Here is a 20,933-nt window from a genome sequence, read left to right on the forward strand (position 1 = left end):
CAGCTGAGAAGGGGTCAGGTGATTCATATAAGAGGCTGAAAGAGCTCAGCTAAGGAGAGCTATGGGAAGCAGCCTAGATCCTGTGTGGCTGACCCTGAATCAGGAGAGAAACGCACAAAAGGAAAAGCTTCTGGGACCCTGTAGCCTGCTTTGGTCACGGGAATAACCTTTTGTTACTTTACGAGCTTTATACAGTGGAACCCCAACTATCCAATCTAATTGGGACTGGGGCCAGATCGGATCATCAAAAAACTGGCTAATCAGGAGAATGGCCAGCCCGAGCCCCACCACCTGGTTCAGTTAATACAGGGAGCCGGATAATGGACGCTTGATAAACGGGGTTCTACTGCATTTGAAAAGAAAACTGTGCCCTGAAAGCCCGGACAGACTTGAGGAGGTAGCTTTAGTCTTTTGTGGGCTGGAAAACAGGTCAGCAGCCTACAGCTCTAGTAGAGATCGGCCAATATCCTGAACCATGAGGGCTCATAACCCTTCTGGATATCCTTTATTATCTATACACCCAGGAGCACCGCCAGCTTTTCTGCCGCCCTAGGTGGCGGAAGGTCCCGCCCCGAAATGCCGCCCCCCACAAAGGCGGCGAAAGGTCCCGCCACCAAAATACCACTGCGGTCGCAGCCCCCCAAATTGTAGTGCCCTAGGCGACTGCCTAGGTCGCCTAATGGGTTGCGCCGGCCCTGTATACACCAGTAGAAGATGAGGATAACCCTCTAAATCATGAAACGATAAGTAAGACGAGCTCCATTCAAATCTTCTCAAAACTTACAGATCCACAGCGAACAAGGTCTTAACTGAGTCATTAACCCAGCAGCTTTCTTCTCAGTGCTGGAAACAGCAGTACTATTAAAGTTAGTCTAATAACGCAGGCAACTAATACAAGATGAAAAGAAGACCATGACAAAACAAGTCACATTTAAAACTATCCAACTAGTAACCCCTAAGATGCTGGTGACTAGCTATATGCTGTGAAGGGGATTTACAGCAAAAATAGATAATAAACTAAATCAAACTGCGATCAAAAGCAGGAAACATGGCATGTAAGCTTATCAATAGGACAATGTCTCACAATTACAAGATCCACAATACAGAGCCTACATTTATAAGAAAAAAGGACACTCGCTCCCCATACAGCTGGCTTGACTGAGAAAACAGCTGCCCCCAAAACCAGTCACTTAAAATTATTGAGTGAATCACCATGAGTTCATCCACACAAACACAAGAAAGGTCTAAAAGCTAGAAGGGAGGGACAGCTCGTTACAATCCAGGTTTGCAAAACAGACAGAGACCTACCACCTCATCCAAAACCTAACCTCTAAATCTTTCAGGCTAGGTTTTTGACTGCATGGTATTCTTTGCTTTGTGCTTCACCTTGCCAGGAAGCAAAACACAAGGCAAGAATGCTTCTGCAACTGCCTATCTTAGAAGGCTTGGACTAAACCCCCCCCACACACACACACACAAATACTGGTTATTTGTCGGGAAAGTGTAAATAACCCGTACGTCACAGACTGCCCTTACCTGTATGTCAGTGTCCTTCACAGGCTCAAGAGGCTCAAATGTAGTGACTGCACTAAGACTCTCCAGCCGCTGAGAGATATGGGATATGTCAAGCCCTTTGGACCCAAGAAGAACAGATCTATATGGGGGAAGAAGGAGAAAATTGATATTAAACAGATACGGCTACTTTTAATATCTCTGGAAAAAACATCTGCAGTTCAAATATTTAGATCGGTGGATGTAGAGAGAAAGGTGGTTCTCTCTTTTTACATCAAACCCTGGACACACACATGTGTAAAGCTATAACATCCAGTATTATCAGCCCTGAAAAGATGTGAAGAGAAAAATCGGATCTCCCTTGTTAAATTAATGCTGTTCTCATTGCCCATTGCAGGAGTGGACTGCTGTCAAATCCTTCCATTCGTAAAAATTCTAAAGCACCTTGGTAACTTAGTGCCATTTCCAGAACAGAATACTGCACTCTGATTTAAATGGTGGCTCCGCAGATGAATACATTGGTCACTTACCAAAAACTCAAAATTCCAGCATTTTCTTCTATCCAGCCTCTGAGTGGAAAATAATTACTTACCAGTAATTCTGTCTGCCCTAATCATCTCTTTCCCTCTTCGCCCGCCCACATCTTTCCAAATTCCCTGACGCTATACTGCATGCTTCCTGCTTAGTAGGAAGCGAAGGGCAAAGAGAATCAACCACCCCAGCAAACCACAACCTGATCCGCCCCTTTCCCTTCCCCTTCATTCTAGAGCTACCTATGCAATTTGCCTCTAAAATAACATGAGCAATGGATTCATACATTGGGCAGGACAGGAAGGATGTGGAATGTGGGAAAGAGGAGGGGATGAAGACAAAGAGCTTTAAACCAGGAACTTGGGGGAAATGGTTGAGACATGCTCATGTAATCTCCATGCCTGATTCTAATATCGACCAGGAGGAAAGTCAAGAAAGAGAGAGTACAGCAATGGAAAAAGGAACAGTAGTGGGTAGGAGAATGGGCATTAAGAGGAAATAATAGTGCCCGTACCAATGAAGCTAAGAGTCAGGTAGGCGATACTGGCAGTAGAATGACTGTACCTCAGGTGAGGAAGCTGGGCAAAGCCAAGCAGAAACCACTAAGATGTTTGTATATCAATGCAAGAGTCTGGGTAACAAAACAGAGGAACTAGAACTACTGGTGCGGGAAGTGAAATCAGATATTATAGGGATAACAGAAAAAATGGTGGAATAGTCATCAAAGCAACCTAATAGCTTTCTTTGACAGGGTAACAGGCCTTGTGTGTGGGGGGGGGGAGGGGGAGAGACGGAAGTGATAGATGTGGTATATCTTGACTTTAGTAAGGATTTTGATATTGGCTTGCATCACCTTCTCATAAACAAACTGGGGAAATACAACCTAGATGGAGCTACTATAAGGTGGGTGCATAACTGTTTGGAAAAAACGTTCCCAGAGAGTAGTTATCAGTGATTCACAGTCAAGCTGGAAAGGCATAACGAGTGGGGTCTCTCAGGGATTGGTTCTGGGTCCGGTTCTGTTCAATATCTTCATCGATGATTTAGATAATGGCATAGAGAGTATACAGATAAACTTTGCGGACAACGCCAAGTGGGGAGGAGTTGCAAGTGCTTTGGAGGATAGGATTAAAATTCAAAATGATCTGGACAAACTGGAGAAATGGTCTGAAGTAAATAGGATGAAATTCAATAAGGACAAATGCAAAGTACTCCACTTAGAAAGAAACAATCAGTTGCACACAAATAAAATGGGAAATGACTGCTTAGGAATGAGCACTGTGGAAAGAAATCTGGGGATCATAGTGGATCTCCAGCTAATTATGAGTCAACAGTGTAACACTGTTGCAAAAAAGCAAACATATTCCTGGATGTATTAGCAGGAGTGTTGTAAGCAAGACAGGAGAAGTAATTCTTCTGCTCTACTCCGAGCTGATTAGGCCTCAACTGGAGTATTGTGTCCAGTTCTGGGTGCCACATTCCAAGAAAGATGTGGACAAATTGGAGACAATCCAGAGAAAAGCAACAAAAATCATTAAAGGTCTAGAAAACACGACCTATGAGTAGAGCCCTAACCCATTCAGGAGCCATTCTGGTCAATTTCACAGCCCTAGGATTTGAAAAATTGGTAAATTTCATGCTTTCAGATGTTTAAATCTAAAATTTCACAGTGTTGGAACTATGGGGGTCCCAACCCAAAAGAGGGTTGTGGGGGAAGGGGGGGGAGATCACAAACCTATTGTAGGGGAGTCACGGGATTGCCACCTTCACTTCTGTGCTGCCTTCAGAGCTGGGCTCTGAAGCTCCTAGCTGCTAGTCCCAGCCAGGCTGGGGAGAGACATGACTTGCTCTACCCCTGCATGGCTGCTCTCGGGGCCGGGAGGGGAGTGGAGGTGGGTGGGAATCAGATACACCTCCGGATGCTCCCCCTGCTGGTCTCTGAAAGCAGCACAGAAGTCCTGTCCCTCCCCAGCCTGGCTGGGACTCGCAGTTAGAAGCCAGCGGCTGGGACACTCCCAGCAGCACGGGGGAGATCAGATTTCACAGGGAAGGGCTTATTTCACGCTCTGTGACACGTTTTTTAAGGCCCTGAAATTGGAGGGCCTTACCTATGAGGGAAGATTTAAAAAAGACAGAGGGGACAGGATAACAGTTTTCAAGTACATAAAAGGTTGTTACAAGGAGGAGGGAGAAAAATTGTTCTCCTTAACCTTTGAGGGTAGGACAAGAAGCAATGGGCTTCAATTGCAGCCAGGGAAGTTTAGATTGAACATTAGGAAAATCTTCCTGTCAGGGTGGTTAAGCACTGGAATCAATTGCCTAGGCAGGTTGTGGAATCTCCATCATTGGATATTTATAACAGCAGGTTACACAAACACTCATCAGGGATGGTCTAGATCAGCAGTTCTCAAACTGTGAGTCGGGACCGCAAAGTGGGTCCCAACCCCCTTTGAATGGGGTTGCCAGGGCTGGCTTAGATTTGCTGGGGCCCAGGGCCGAAGCCTGAGCCCCACTGCCCAGGGCCAAAAGCAAAGTCTGAGGGCTTCAGCCCTGGGTGGCAGGACACAGGTTGCCGGCCCCTGCCTGGGGCTGAAGCCCTTGAGTTTCAGCTTTGGCCTCCTGTCCGAAGCAGTGGAGCTCGGGCTTTGGGCCCCCCCCACTCAGGGCAGTGGGGCTTGGGTGGGCTCAAGCTTCAGTCCCCTCTCCTGGAGTCGTGAAGTAATTTTTGTTGTCAGAAGGGGGTCGCGGCGCAATGGAGTTTGAAACCCCCTGGTCTAGATAATACGTAGTCCTGCCATGAGTGCAGGGGACTGGACTAGACGACCTCTCGAGATCCCTTTCAGTCCTATGATTCTATGAACCAAATTAAAAGTTGTTTTATCCCGTTGTATGTCACACCTCTTCCTCAACCCTTGGTGGAGCCTATTATGCCACAATGACATGCCAAGTGGTATAAAGGAAGTGACCTCATTCCCCCACTGAAGGTTCAACGATACTTATGCCAAACAAAGCCATAGGCAAGGAAAGGAAATCTCACTGGCAGAGCAGGATGGAAATGTTGGAGTCAGCCACGTAGCTGCTCCACATTTCTCCTCAACCAAGGCTTCAGCCCACTCCATCTAAGATGCAGACATTCACCTTTCACTCTGACCACTGACCTAACCAGGTAACCGTTCGGCTTTGGGGCCTGGCTCTTTAACAGAGTCTCTTGACCATCAGAAAAAGTACAACTTAAAATAGACTGTCTGTGAGTCATGAAAAAACAGAGCTTTAGCCTAATGGAAACCCTTTGTCCTTTCTAAAGAAAAATTCAGAACCCCCCACTTTCCAGAATGCATTTCTGACGGAGAACATCAGTGTAGAGATATGGAATGCAAGGACAGAGCGTTCTTAACATGAATGGAGCGTTCTCTTAAGTAGACTAGGAAAAATCCTATTAGCTGGCAACTAAGGACAGCCAAAACCCAAAGTAATTCCTTACTTCCCAGTGCACAAGTTGCTGATCTGGCTTACTTTTAAAAATCTGGGGTCCACTCACAGATCTCGACATCTAACCTGAGGTGGACAATACCCCCAGCCTCCCACCTGAGTATTACTGCTTCTGAGTTGCTGCCTTACTGGCAGAAGAAATTAAATTATTTGCCCATCCAGTTGACGGTGTTAAATTTCTCCTCCAGCTCCACTCAGCTGTTTACGCCCAGACTCCACGTTAGGAAGAGTGCAAATGGCTAACTGCACGTGCACTCTCACCAGACTGCATTTGAACACACAGCTGCAGTCTGTGCTGTCCGTAAGGGAACTGAGACCAGGTTTCATTTTCAACCTGAAGCCAGAGGTGCCAGTCAGCCAACCTATTTGTCTTCTGACAGGGTCCTACATGGTCATACCTAAGCACTTCACAAAAACATGAACCTGTTTATCCTCAAAATTCCCTTGTGATGCAGGGCAGTGTCATTATCCTAATTTTACAGAGGCTCAGAGAGATCAAGCAACTTGCCGATGGTCACACAGGGAGTTGGGTTGCAGAACCAGGAATAGAATCCAGATCTCCAGAGTCCCAATCCAACACTTGATCCACAAGGCCATATTCCCTCCCTATTTTTAAATGTGCAGTTCAGAGCAGGTTGGCAGCTTGTCCTTGAGCGATCACAGGTAGTCCAGCACCCAGGGTGGCGTGGGATTGGGTTTTAGTAACTCATTTCGACTTCGTACAAAAATTTTGGGACAAACTGTATTCTTTTATCAGACAGCCAAATTTAAGATGCAGCATGTACCTTTGCAGAAGGCCTGGTCTGGATTTAAGTCTGGGAAATCCTAAGGCAAACTAAACATGAAGTAGGTCTTTACAAAGTCACAATTACTGACAGTCTTTTTGTGTGTCCCCTGATTCCTGGTAGGCAGAGACTCAAGAGATTTGGGGAGGACTGAGGGATATCAAGTGACATGTTATAAATGGATGCACATAAGAGGTAAGAGACCATTGGTGAGACTCAGTCATACCTATCAAATTACCACCATCGAAAGCAGTATTTGTACAGCACAAGTAGGAGGTACGTGTAGATCTTTACAGACACGGGAGTCTCCCTAGCTTCTACCCAAAGTAGTTCACAGCTCCATTGCAAGATCTTTAAATATGTTAGCTCATTTAATTCCTCCTGAAAACCTAACAGACTGTTTCTTCAGCATTCCTAGCTCAAAACAGTGTCTCAAAAACCCAAGTACTTACGCCTTGACATCAGCAGTCTCCTGCGACGTGCGGGTCAAAGTCCGAGACCGCAGACGCTCTCCGGCCTGCTGGATCTCCTGGAGGTTGCGTTCTACATGAGGAAGTTCAGAGATGCCCTCTGTCTCAGCTGCGAGCTGTTCCGCTTGCTGGAGAAGTTCTCCAAACCCTTCAGTGTCCATGTGTAATGCCGGTTCTATACAAGACACACACAGAAACCCCTACGGAAAGAGAGAGAGAGAGACTTGCTTGACAAAACAAGTAAAAGATCCCTCATTGATTCCAGTAACACCTGTTCTCGGGGTGCAATAATTGGTTGTTGAGTACAGAATAATCACACTATAGATCACCCCAAACTGCTGTAAATCTTGAGGATACTTTAAAGTGGTCTCTTAAGACAGGCAATTGCCTAGTAGAGATGAGGTTATTCATGCAGGTTTACGTACTTAAAATAAGTCTAATGGAGTACCATCGTTAACTCAAATATATGGAGGTGGAAGTGAACAGAAGGTGCAACTGCCCAAGTGAAGGATTTGGTATTAATTCGGTCTTGAGTTTAAACTACTTATGTTTCAACCTGCATATATTTTCTTTTTTATTTTAATCTTTCAGGAAAACATATAAAGCCATGCATCTCTAATTCCATAGACGGAAGAAATATGAACGGGCTGTTCCATCATGAAGGGTATATAGTCTTCCCTCAGTGCACATGGGAAACTTTCATTAGTGTTAATAAGAATTACATACATACATTGATTGAAGGTAGAATGGATCATTTGGAGGAAGTGGACAGTATAAAGTGTGTCTATAACAAACCTGCTGTAACTGATGGGGTCACTAAAGCATCACATAAATCTGAATTCAGAACTGATTTCTAAAAAGGGCTGGGAATGTAGGGATTGATGTGTGAAAGGCCTCTTCTAGTTTCAGCAAGGAAACTCATGTTAATGAAAGACAAGGGTTCAAACGTCCAAACTTGGGTGCCTAAAATTAGGCTCATACATCCATTAAATTCACAGTCAAGATAATGGGAGCTGCACATGTACAGCATCTCTGTAAATTCAGGCCACTTATTTCAGTTCTTAACTTTTAGGCACTTAAGTCTGGAAAATTTGACCTCCGCTCCTGGCAAACCTGGAAAGATAGTCATGTTCAGGATGAGGCAAGATACCAAGACTGAAGCAGCAGAATATTTTTCTGATTCACAGATTGTTCAGGGAGTACCCAAGGCCGAATATAAGATAAAGGTTGCTCTAGAGAAGTACTCAGACGTCTAAAAATTGCAGCAGCTCATAGTTCCTGAACTTTAATGTGTTTGACAAGAATTAAATAATCAGAACAGCTGTTTTCAACCCAAGATGAAGTTGGGACAGGCACAATAAAGGTGTCACTTGATGTAGCTCTGCAGCTATCACCTGTAAATGGGATTTATTTTCCATTTAATGCAAGGGATTTAAGTGTCTAACTCATTAGCAACAATAAATAATATCAACCTAACCCTCCCATGCAACCAATAAAGTTAGAAGTCTGAAAAAAAAGAAGAAAGGCAGAAGCTAATTAATGGACTTGTTTCTCCCAGTACAGAATATGTAGCCACGCTTACATGAAGGCCTGATGACCCAGAACAGGAAGGATGTATTATTTTAAAACTATTTGTAATGATCAGCATTCAGTAAACAAGATTTTCCAATGTGCAGAGCGCTGATGCAAAGTGCAAAGATGACCGTGCTACCTGCAGAGGATACTGAAAGTGAAACTGGACCAGTACAAATGCTGATGTGAACCAACGCTAAACATTCAGCATTAGACAGAGTAGTACAACACCCAAAAGGTGTCACTCTAATGCAGAATCAGCATCATAATAATCTTCTGGGAACTCACTAATTAGTTCCCCATCTGCCTTTTTTTTTTTTTTTTAAATGAATCAATACCCGCCCGCCCCCCAAAAATTACAGCATCCAGACATTTCATATATCTTGACATGATCCTATAAACAACAATAATGGAACCGCCAGTCCATTCCCCACCACCACCAGCACCTTGCCCCAATCCCATCATTACCCTTACTTGAAAATACTTTTGCAGCATTCCAAGTATAGCAAAAACAAAAATAACCGATATTTCTGAAATTATTCTCAGTAAGGGTATGTCTACACTGTAAAAGAAAAAACAAAAAACAAACAAACAAGGTCTGTTCTTAACCTGGTTGGCAGCTTGATTATAAGCCTACGCTGGAGCTGAATTTGATCTGCTAAACTGAGTTAAAAGCAGAGCTGCCATGTCATCACTAGCAAACTTAGGTTAAAATACTAATATGGGTTAGCTAACTGAATTAGGAACACAAGGGTGGCTGTTTTTTTGCAGTGTAGACATACAAGTGAGACAAAGGCGTGTCCCTAGAGAGGACACTGGCAAATAAAACGGCACCACATCTGTCTTTCACCATGACCCAATTCTCAAAGCATGGATATTGTCCTTTGCAGAGGCCAACTTTCTTTTTGCCATCTTAAAAAAAAAGTCCTCTAAATAGAGGTCACAAACTTCCAAGAATTATTCTCCTTACATGGAAGCCACAAATCCAGCTGACTCCTGAACTCCAACAGAGGAGAAGATGGGGAGAAACGCCCTACGCTCTCATCACCCTCAACGCACAGATCCACAAACTGGGATCCTCCCTAAACCAAATCTGAACTTTGGTGTAACCCCTTAGACTGTCCCCCTCTCCAAATCATCTCCTTTATCCAGAATTTTAAAGTGTCCCTACACAGAAGAGAAATGAGCATGCCTTCTTTCTTTCTAAGTGATCAGAGGAGACAAACTACAGTCTATGGCATTAACTGTGATCCTTTAACACTGATATGTTGCAAGAGAGTAATGAGAAGTAATTTTACTTGCTTATTTGAACAACAAACAGGCAAATGAGTCCAATGTGAAAACAGGACTATTTTATAGAAGGAAAATGCCTACCGTTTAAACATCTCAGCATCCCCCAAAGAGACTGAATTTCTTACAAAATGCTCCCTTGAGCAGATGCATTTGTATTTCTTTTACTGTAGTTTCAGTGGTTCAAAAGATATTTGATTAGCACAGTCAGATCACAATTAAGTAGTTTATACCTGTGAAGGAGGGAGGAATGATCAAAGCAGCAAAAAAAAAAAAAAAAAGAGGGAGCATATGAGCCTTCCAACAAGGTAGGAGGGAAGGGCCAAAATCTACCTCCTGCCCTATCGTCCAGTACATCCAAATAGCCAACCACTTTCTGTGATGTTGACTATATCCAGTAGATCCTGGCAATCACATGATTTCCATCGATCATCAGTCTAAGGTGAAATCATCATGAAGTGACAAGGAGGGTAAGAAGAGAGTGTGGGAGTTCACAAGTAAAAGGTAACATATTTTAGCTCTGAAAAATATATTTTAAAAATCCTCTGCTTAAGACATACAGTGCAGCAGAAAAGAAATCCAAGAATTCGAATGGAATGGATTTTATATTCACTAGGCATCCAGTTTCATCATGGTGGCTAAGCACCACTGTTACCAGTGCTAAGAGAACTATTTAGCACTATCTGGGGAGGAGTTTGCTTAAAAGTATTATGTTTAGTGATTCAGATACATGCAGTTAATAAAAAAATAAAAAAATCCAAGAACATTTCATACTATTATTTTGCACAGACACCACGACACAAACTGCTTCCAGACACTAGGGACCATGTAAACATTCTCCACCCACTGCTGGCTAGCTACCAAACTGTGTGGGGGTACAGGTGGCAATTAGGTTTATGCTGACCAACAAACCATACTGGATAGTTTGTACTGGATTTGTTCAATAAGATTAGCAGGCCAGTGGAAGAAAGGCAATTTCATGCCCTGCAATGCAGTATAGGACATCTTTTCAGTGTTTACTTGTGAACTGCTTCCCCCTGGCAGAGATCTCCTGCGCTCGGCTGCCAGAAGCAGCCTCTGTTGGCAGACAGTGACCAGAATAACCACACTCCCATCCATACAGTTAAGACTGCTAATGTCAGTTTCTGAGGGAGCAGCGTGTGTGGCGCTGACTGCAAGAATAGCAAAGAATTTCGTTTGATCTGATTTGATCCGGTCCACTTCCCTTTTTCATTAACTGCCTAGATAAAAAGCCAGCAGCATAAGCAGGAGCTAACTTCTCCGAAAGCACTGAAACCAAAAGCATGAAGAATCAGTGCAGTGTAAAACAGCTCCCAAACCTGCACTTTTAGCCATAGACTCAGTATCAACACCACGCAGGGTTTGTTCCATACATTTTCAGATATGGGACCATTTCAACAAACTCGGTGAAAACAGAGATCGGTTTAGGTAAATCTGGAATAAACAGGAGTTATTTTAACCACACACACTAAACTAACCGTGGTTATAACAAATCTGTGGTAATGACAACTCACTACTCATCTAGAGAATGATCAGCAAATGGCTTTTTTCCAAACAGCAACAATAAAATGGTTAGACAGAACAGCAGCACAAAGAAGATAGTCTTTACACTGACAGAATTTACTGCATTCAAGAGACTGCAGTCTGACTCTTAATGCTGCTGTTCAAGATGGGAACTGCTACTACAGTAAGGAGCAGAATGATGGCAGATTTTCATGTCTGTCTGGGGAAAGAGCAACAACTGACACCTAAGGGAAAGAAAATGCAGACTGAAGAAATTAAACTAACTTCTGTGAAGCCAGATCGACCCTGGGCTAAAAGCCAGGACAGGCACAGCTCTTCTGGAAAACAACATTAATAACTTATCAAGAGATGATGCGGCATTAAACTACTATTCCATGTTCAATAAAACTCAAATTTTAACATTTCTCTAACATTCTGAAACCAAGAATAAACTCCAAAGATTGTATTAGTTGACTGAATTTAAGCCAGAAGAAGCCCATAAGAGACAATGATTGGTTTGCTAACTCCACACAGAGTATTTTCAATGATGGTTTGCTATTAAAAATGAAGTCTCCTCAAGAAGAGGGATACACTGTCTTATGAAGAATGTTGTAATTACTGTATTCCAAATATAGCCATGCTGAATATTTTATTGAACTGGCTTGTAAAAGATTTAAAGTTTAAATATTCAGATGTGTGAACAGTGTCTGTTATCTTTCAAATACTGAAAGGCTTATGTCATCTAATTAATTAGCTTAGAGTAATATGGGCCAAAAATTTAAATTCCTTTATTACTGGAAAAGGTTCTTAAGCAGATAAATGTAACAGATAAAGCACAAGTACCTGACTCTTGAGTTGGACATTAAAACTCAGAGTTTGAAAAACAAAACAGTCACCCACATGGCTGACCCGCAAGAAACTTTCACTGGAGTACAGAGGACTATAAGCCATTAAACTCTGATTAAAGTTCATTGTTCTATTTAAAAAAATAAAAATCTAGCAAAGATATTCTTTCCAATATGATGGGAATATGAATAAATCCAATGCTGCTCTCATTCCCACAAGACAGTTCCAGCTACTCCTGGCTCAGAGAGCTCAGCAATGTGAAATCGACATGTCTGGGGCAATTTCAGGGCTTCCACTTAGAATCCAAGCAGTGGGGAAAGAGACAAAAATCAGGTCAATTTCACACTGCTGTTCTTAAGAAAGCTATCAGCAGCAACAGCAGAGTTAGGAACTAGAGATAATCATGTGGGGAAAGAAGATATTAAAAAAAAAACCCACAAGGATGAGAATGGGGCAGAGTTGCAGAGTCCCCTGTCCCTTGCAGCAGCCGGGACTCTGAAAGTATAAGTGAGGGGGCAGAGAGGACCTTCTGAACTGGATTCAGGACAGCACTTTGGCAGGAATTCTAACACCTTCTCCTCACAGCTGGAACTTCCCACTCTACCCTCTTTATCGTCTATGCTAGCCTCTGGATAGGAAGTGCCTGGTAAATCAAGTCGGTTGGCGGGAAGGAGGGTAAAAAACAAAACAAAAAAACAAGCCCAGATTTTCAACATCTATCAGAATTTCTTGTATTACTATTTCTACATACAAACAACCTAGAACCTGAATGCTGCAAGCTAAAATCATGAGTGGTATAGAGAAAGTAAATAAGGAAGTTTTATTTACTCCTTCTCATAATACAAGAACAAGGGGCCACCAAATGAAATTAATAGGTAGCAGGTTTAAAACAAACACAAGAAAGTATTTTTCACACTGTCATCCTCTGGAACTCCTTGCCAGAGGGTGATGTGAAGGCCAATACTATAACGGGGTTCAAAAGGGAGCTAGATAGATTCATGGAAGATAGTCCATCAACGGCTATTAGCCAGGATGGGCAGAAATGGTGTCCCTAGCCTCTGTTTGCCAGAAGCTGGGATTGGATGACAGGGCATGGATCATAACTTTGTTTAGTATTTTTGATTACCAGTCTGTTTTTATGCTTTCAAATTTTGATATACAATGGGTTTTCTATATAAATATTCATATTATGGTTTTCCCTGCTTCCTTTTGTTTTTCCTTGAGCAGACAATTTTCCCCCAGCACCTATAATTTGTTTTTGAAAGCTGGAGGAGAATCCAAAAGATCAATATGTAAAAACCCCATACCACAGGCCTCAAGCATTTCGCATGAGTATGAATTGCAGGGTCAGAGCCTGAAACTAAACAGAGTTCCAAGTGTGTTTTAAAGTAAAGCATCTTGAAATTAGAGTACAACAAATGGAAATGGTCTGCCGAAACCACAGGTCAGCTGGATATTTTCAGCCAAAGGAACTGTACCCTCCCCCATGAATTAAAAGCATGACAGATATCCAGTTTGAGAACACTTCCAAGTACTGAGCACATCAGGATGAAGTGAGATACCACAGGGTAGATAACAAATAAATGTCATTTAGGAACATAGGAACTGCCATACTAGATCAGATCAATGATTCATCTAATCCAATATCCTGTATCCAACAGCGGTCAGTACCAAATGCTTCAAATGAGGGCAAAAATATCTGTAATGTGCACCTTTTTTAGTTTCTAAAAGTTACCAGTTAGGATTAAGAACATCTGGGCCAAAAACTATCTATTTTAACTGTGGATATATATTTATCCATATAAAAGTCTAATCTTCCAATGACTGTTACTAAGCTCTTGGTTTCATTGATTTCTTGTAGCCTTGAGTTCCATAGGTCAATTATGCACTGCATAAAAGAATTTCCTTCCATCAGTTTCAAATGTGTTGCCTCTCAGTTTCATTTAATGCTCCCTTGTTCTTGTATTATGAGAAAGGGTAAGTAAGTGCACCCGACTTACGTTTTCTCTACCCTTCATTATTTAATTTAGGATTCAGCAATGTGTCCGAGTATTTCAAATTATTCCTTTCAATATGTATTACCTTGCATTTGTCAACATTGACTTTCATCTGCCATCTGACTTTGAAGTTCCTCACAGACTTCCCTAGTCTTAGCTATCCTAAATAACTGTGTCATCTGTCAATGTTGCAACCTCATCATTCACCCTCTTTTCCAATTCCTAAATAAATCTATTAAATGGTACCTGATCCTAGCACAGGTCATTGGGACACCCCACCATTAACCTTTGCTACATGGAAAATTGATTACATCAAGTATTTAGTTTTGTTTCTGAAAAACCTTGGAGGAGATCAAAACTCTCTCCACTCTCTGAACTGACAGAGGGTACTACAAGGAAAATTTAGAAACCACTGTGACATTACCTCTATTGGAAAGTCAGGCTGTAGAAACTCATATATTCTATACTCCTGGGAGAATTCTGCACCAAAAATTAAAAATTCTGCACACATTTTAAAATTCTGCAAAATTCTGCATATTTTGTCAAAACAACACAATATAATCACGCTCCCATTGTCAGCCCCAGCTACCCGGGCTCAGAGTGGGAGCTCCAGCTGCCAGGGGCTCAGAGTGGGAGCCCCAGCCGCCTATGAAAGGCACTAGCGGATGCACTGGGGAGAATTCACAAATTCTGTGTGAAAAAATAAAATTCTACAGGGAACATTAATTCTGCACAAATTCTACATTGCATAATGGCGCAGAATTCCAGCAGGAGTAATTCCACCATGATGACTAAACCAGGAGGGAAGCAGGCCCAATGACAACAGAACCTCAGGGTGATTTATAAAACGACAACATGCCTAAGGAGGGGACTTAAAAGTTCTATCCTCTTCTCCCACAGGTATAAGAGGAGGACAATGTCATGCCATGCTGGGCACCCATCCTTCCACATTAGCAGCTGTCTAGCTGGCAATACTTACTGCATCAGGAGTTCATGTTTTAACACAAGAGCACCCCAACCATGTTATAAGAGTTTTTGCCTTGCCTGTGTAGATGGGACCAAACAATGTTACAATCATGTTATCGTTCTGTGCTGCAGCCCAGTAAAGATCAGAGCTATAACATGGAGAGGGTCCTGTTTAGAAAGATTCAGCAAAGCTACCGACCCATTTGGCTGGCCACTCCTGAGAAGTGGCCACTGAAAGGTCATATCCCAACCCGCTGGAAAGAAAACAACAAAAGCAGGAAGTAGAAGATACAGAGAAAAATAAGGGAGACCAAAACAAACTGATCACATTATTTCTTTTAAATTTTACATAAAAACCCTGCACCTGGGATATTTTTCATGTAACATTTATTTTTCCCCGTATCCTTTCTGTACTAATAGGTCATCGAACCAAAGAACAAGGGAAGTAAGTGGGAAATCATTGGTAGGAAACAATAGCGTCTGTCAAGCCATATGGGGCCACAAGCCACAATTTGGGCAGGTATGTCTGACATGGAGAACCTGAAACTGTAAGGTCAACTCTGCTTCTCACTAGGAACCTACCAATTTCACGACTGTGAAAAACGTGTCATGGACTGTGAAATATGCCCTTCCTCGTGAAATCTGATCTCTCCCTTGCTGCTGGGAGCTCCCCAGCCAGGGGCCTCCTAGCTGCGAGCCCCCACCGGGCTGGGGAGGGACAGGACTTGTCCTTCACCTGCAGGGGGGCCAGGAGGAGATTAGACTCACCTCTGGATACTTTTTGGGTTGGGACCCAACACCATGAAATTTCAAATGTAAACACCTGAAAATGTGAAACGGATGAATTTTAAAACCCTCTGGCCATGAAATGGATCAAAATGGACTGTGAATTTGGTAGGGCCCTACTTATCACTATAGCCTGCTTTTGCCTGAAAAAAAGCTGAAGCTTAGATGTTACTTTAATTTAGGTTTTTATTGCAGGCCTCACTTTAGGCATCCAAAGAGAGTTGCCCTGTACACAGTAGGCATCAAAAAGACCATTTGCTAAAGTACAATTTACTAGATACTGTACACAATCCCATTTCTGCTGTTCCAAATGTCTCTCTAACAGAACACACTGAATTTAAAAATGGTACTTGGCAACTATCATGTCACGTGACCTGAATGCTGTATTCTCACCAGAGCTTACAAGTTAAAGCAGTGATAGAAGGGCAGTAACTGAATGTGATATCAACAAAGAACAATTACATGTTCATCAGGGTACACTCTTGCCTCCGAGTCAGTAACGAACCAGATATTCTCACATGGTGTTACAGGGAAATGTGCAGCTGACAACAGTGTTTCAGAAGAGATTTTCAATAGAGAGCTCAGGCATTTGTGATAATTAAAGATCTCGTATCACTTTTCACAAGAGGAATCCAATTCAGACTATTAGAGTCAGAGTTCAAGGCCAGAAGGGACCATCAGATCATCTAGGTAGACCTGTTGTCCATCGCAGGCCACCTCCCCATCCCCGCACACTAAATCCAACAATCAAAATTACACCAAAGTATTGCAGCCCACAGTTGACAAGACTGTTATGTGTCCCAGGCAGAGAATAGCAGGACCCAAGTGCGCCAATGCCCAAGGCCTCCACAACAGCAGGGAAATGATTAAGTGAGATATACCCAGATACACCTGAGAAATGACCCCATGCCTCACACTGCACAGGCAAAAAAACCACCCAAGTCATTGGCAATTTGAGCTGGGGGGAAATTCCTTCCCTCGCCCCCACATATGGTAATATGTGTGACCCTCCCCATGTGGGCAAGAACCAGCCAACCAAGTACGGGAGACAGAATGCTCAGTGCCATTTCAGATTCTACCTACTTAAATTCCCAAACGGAGTTTCAATTAGATGCAATACTGTTTCTGCACATCCTGGCCTAAGTGGCTACGTAGCGTTGCTCTACAGTATTAAGCAGATACCATGATGAACCACCCCAGAGAGGGCTGCAGTCAGTAGTGGATGAAGGAATCCATGTGTATTGTTTGCATAAAAATGCATAAAACACTTTGGGCAGGAATCTCTAAGGAGCCTAGGGAACTCTGGCACCCGACTCCCATTGAATTTGGGTGCTTAACTCCCTTAGGCTCCTTTGAAAAATCTCAGCTGTGAGGATCTTCGCAGATGAAGGGTACTAGATACATGCCTGACTATGTTAAAGTTCATTCATCTGACAGCAGAAAATGATTAACACCACAAAGCAGAAGAACTCAAACCTCCTTGGGCAGATACCCCCTTAGACAGAGCGTGTGTGGAGGGGGCAGGCAGGGCTGGTGGTGGGGATGGGGAAGACACGCCAGAGAAGCCCGAGGATTAACAGTATCTGGCACGGACACCGTAGTTACCCGCTGCCCTCCTCAAAGCACTTCACAAAGCTGTCCCTGCTTTTTACCTGTGGGGAAACTGAGGCACGGAGAGGTTACGCAACGTACCCAAGTCCAGACAGGGCTGAGAGGCTCCAGCCCCTAGACCCGGCTGCCTCCCCTGTAGGGTGACCAGATGTCCTGATTTTATAGGGACAGTCCCAAATATTGGGTTTTTTTCTTATATAGGCTCCTATTACCCCCACCCTGATTTTTCACACTTGCTATCTGGTCACCCTACTCCCCTGGCAGGCTGGCACAGTCCCCGGGCGCTCAAGGGCACCCGGCTTTGCCCAGCGGCGGGCCCCTCGCCAGGCCTTCACCGCACGTGGGGCCGGGCCGCTACACCGGCCTCGCCGCCAGGGGGCGCCCCGGGCTACGCCGCGGCCACCTCAGGGGGAGCCGTGCCCCCGCACGGCTCCGCGGGGCGGGGCGGGGCGCCAAGCGGGACCCTGCGCGTGGGCGGGGGGAGCTCGCGGAGGAGCACGAGACGCCCCTGCCCGCGGCCCAGGCCCCCTCCTACCTGCCGCCTCCTTCCGCTGCGGGACTCGCTCCGGGAGCCGGCTGCCTCCGCGCCGCGCCCGCTGATTGGAGGAGCCGCCGATCCCCCAGCGGCCCCCGCGCCACCGCGTCCGCTCAAAACTTTATTGAGACGCCTAGAAAGGGACACGGGCAGGGGGCGGGCCCCGGTGCCGGGCAGGAGGCGGGCCCCCCCCCGGTGCAGGGGGCCCTGGGACAGGGGCCGGGGTCTGGGGAACTAGCTGGGGTGAGCCCTGGGCTGGAGGGACCCCTGGCGAGGCCCAGTGGGGGCCTGACCCCCCGCCCAACAGGCGGATGCCTCTGGCCTAGTCCCTGCCCCAACTGCAGCCCGGGGCACCAGATCCCTGGTAGGGGTGGGCAGGGCGGCGGCGGGGGTGGGGGGTTTCCTCAGCACCACGGTGCCAGGCGCTGTACAAACACCGAGTTGGAAGCACCTGGGCTCGCCCCCAGCAAGGACCACCCACCTGGTTGCTCCAGGTTTCTGCTGTGGAGAGGAGCAGCTTTGTTTTACAGCTAGGAATCTAAGGAAGCTGCTCTAGCTGAAGCTACCCGGCAACAAGTACTGAATTAGTCCCCTGCCCTAGCCATGCCCACTTCCGTTGTGAGCTCCATCTTCCCCATGCCAGATTGGGCAGGGACAGCGGGTAGGAGAGGGAAAGGCAAATCCGAATGGGAAGTGCCCAAGAGGGGGCGAAATGAACTAATGGAAAACCAAAGGCAGGTTCAGACCCAGGGTCGCTGTCTGGGCAAAGTCCTGACAGCCATGCCCAGGCCTGCAGTCACTAGGCGGACGAGGAGCATGGTTCCCCGCCTTACAGCAGGGCGCCGCAGTGACAGCAACGGAGTTACCCAATTTATGCCCATGTGAGGGCTTGGCTACAATTAACACACTATAGCTGTGCTGCTCTAGCACTTCAATGTAGACCAGGGATCGACAACTTTTGGCACGCGGCCTGGTTTGTTTACCTGCTGCATCTGCAGGTTCAGCCGATCGCGGCTCGCCACTCCACGCCAATGGGGGCGGCAGGAAGCGGCGCAGGCCGAGGGATGTGTTGGCCGCCCTTCCCGCAGCCCCCATTGGCCTGGAGCGGCGAACCGCGGCCAGTGGGAGCCGCGATCGGCCGAACCTGCAGACGCGGCAGGTAAACAAACCAGCGGGCCTGCCAGGGCTTCTCCGATTGGGTTGGTAAGCCACCTCCCCGAGAAATGGTAGCTAGGTTGACGGAAGAAGACAAGAGAACAACCCTGTAAACAACATCTGCTTTCTACCAGCATTAATCACCCCCAGGTTATATGGGCAGAGGCTGGACCAAGGTGCAATTTTCACTTCCCTATACTACTGGCAGAAGGATTTGGGCCCCAGTTTCTTATTCGTGTTCAGTTTGGTATGGGGGCAACGATTAACAAAAAAGGGCAATTTATACACTTTCCAGCTCTCGGGCCATATCCCTTAGGGCTGCTGCAGGGAGATGTAAGTTATCCCAGTAGGGATTCATTCAGAGGATGGGCAGCAGTGGTGCCATCACTACCCCGTTGCTCCAGGTTTCTGCTGGGGAGATGAGCAGCTTTGTTTTACAGCTAAGGAAGCTGCTCTAGCTGAAGCTACCCGGAGACAAGTACTGAATTAGTCCCCTGCCCTAGCCATGCCCACTTCCTAGCCAGTGCTGCCCATTTTGGAGGCTGTGCAGGTCCCCTTATGTAACCCCCAAGGGTTGAAATCTGTTTCTGACCCTACAGCCTGGCCAATTTGTCATCTCAGGGAGGGGTTTTTGCCAGCATCACCCCGTCCTGAATTTACTCTGTAAGCATCTTCCATTTGAATACAGCTAGGAGAGTCAAATATATCAGATTACTGTGTAATGGTTTTGGCACTGAAATCCACACTGAAAGGAGTAAACAAGGGTGGGGATTAAAAGCATATTACAATAAAGCCTCTAAAGATTATGGCATCCAGGCATATTAACTGTCTTAATTTAACAATGTGAGAGTTAATGATGCTCTCGTGTGCCATGTGAAATCACAAAGAACTCAAATTGCCATGCAAGAGAGTAGAAGAAAGTGATTGTTTCCCCCTTCCTCCCTCCAGATATGCACTATACTCCTTGCTAGCACTAACAAATCCTCTAGGAGTAGATTCTCCCACTCCTGTTTTTACTGGCTTTGACTGCTGCCAGAGGGTAAAGGGGTAAAGATGCTGCCTGTTTGAAGGTTTTTAAGTGCTTTTGTTGAAAGATCAGCAACATTATTTAAAAAGCAGCCAGAGAACAGCTCTCCTTCCCTCCTGCCTAGTAGTTTCTTACCTTGCCATCTGGATTTGTTTCATGCTGTCTGCCTCGCTGGTGACATGGAGCTGCGTGATCGTCTGGTGTCTGACATTCATAATGCCAGCGTCAGACACTGGCCTTCAAGGACACTGGATCCAGCATCCTAGTTCAAAATACCAGCTGTCTAGGATAGAGATAGTAAATGGAGGATTTTTTTTCCTCACCATCTTCTTTCTTTTCTCTACAGTTCTTTAAAGATTGCACAGTGGTAATTTGCAAGATTACAGGAAACACAGGGAAAATACAGAGGTAGTCTGTCCTTGAGTAGAAGATTGTTCTTCCAACCAACTTGATTAGGATGGGAGGCTGCCAGATTGGGGTTTGGTTAGTTGGTTGGTTAGTTATGTTTTGCTTTTTTAAGAGTTCCTGTTTCCTGCAAGATTCAGCCAAGACCCCAGGCCTTTAGTATGGACTAAATTGGCACAGGTTTGCAAAGTGAGAGAGAGGGTACAAAAAGTCTCCCTCCTGGCATCCCAGCATAGGGGCTAGTCAGTCATTGAGCTCCCTGGGCCTAATCCTGCAAGGTCCTGAGTGCTCTCGACTCCCATTGGAGTTGAAGGCAATTTAGTACCTTTTGCAGGTGACGCTATGTAAAGGACATTCTGCTTAAGGGCAGGGGTGTGACTGCCCCCTTCTGTGGCCGTCGGCAGAGATGACCTAATACATGGGTACTGCATG

General features: G+C 45.1%; 1 protein-coding gene across 7 annotated transcripts in view; it reads right to left on the bottom strand.

Moving 5' to 3' along the window:
- Positions 1–20,517, bottom strand: part of NUP93 (nucleoporin 93) — a 137,833-nt gene extending 117,316 nt beyond the window's left edge. For 2 of the 7 annotated variants that reach the window (XM_065566960.1, XM_008166891.4), the window contains exons 1-3: positions 17,915–18,032; positions 6,770–6,987; positions 1,537–1,654 (exon numbers count right to left, since the gene is read on the bottom strand). In XM_065566960.1, coding sequence (XP_065423032.1) covers positions 1,537–1,654; positions 6,770–6,948 — 297 coding nt within the window. In that variant the 5' untranslated portion in view covers positions 6,949–6,987; positions 17,915–18,032. Of the gene's footprint in view, positions 1–1,536; positions 1,655–6,769; positions 6,988–17,244; positions 17,508–17,914; positions 18,033–18,395; positions 18,468–20,231 lie in introns of those variants that run through there. The other 5 variants (XM_065566957.1, XM_065566959.1, XM_042852324.2 and 2 more) reach the window with 5 other exon arrangements.
- Between the last annotated feature and the right edge of the window lie 416 nt (positions 20,518–20,933).

This window comes from Chrysemys picta, chromosome 14, assembly GCF_011386835.1.
Source record: "Chrysemys picta bellii isolate R12L10 chromosome 14, ASM1138683v2, whole genome shotgun sequence".
In the NCBI taxonomy this organism is placed as follows: Eukaryota; Metazoa; Chordata; order Testudines; family Emydidae; genus Chrysemys; species Chrysemys picta.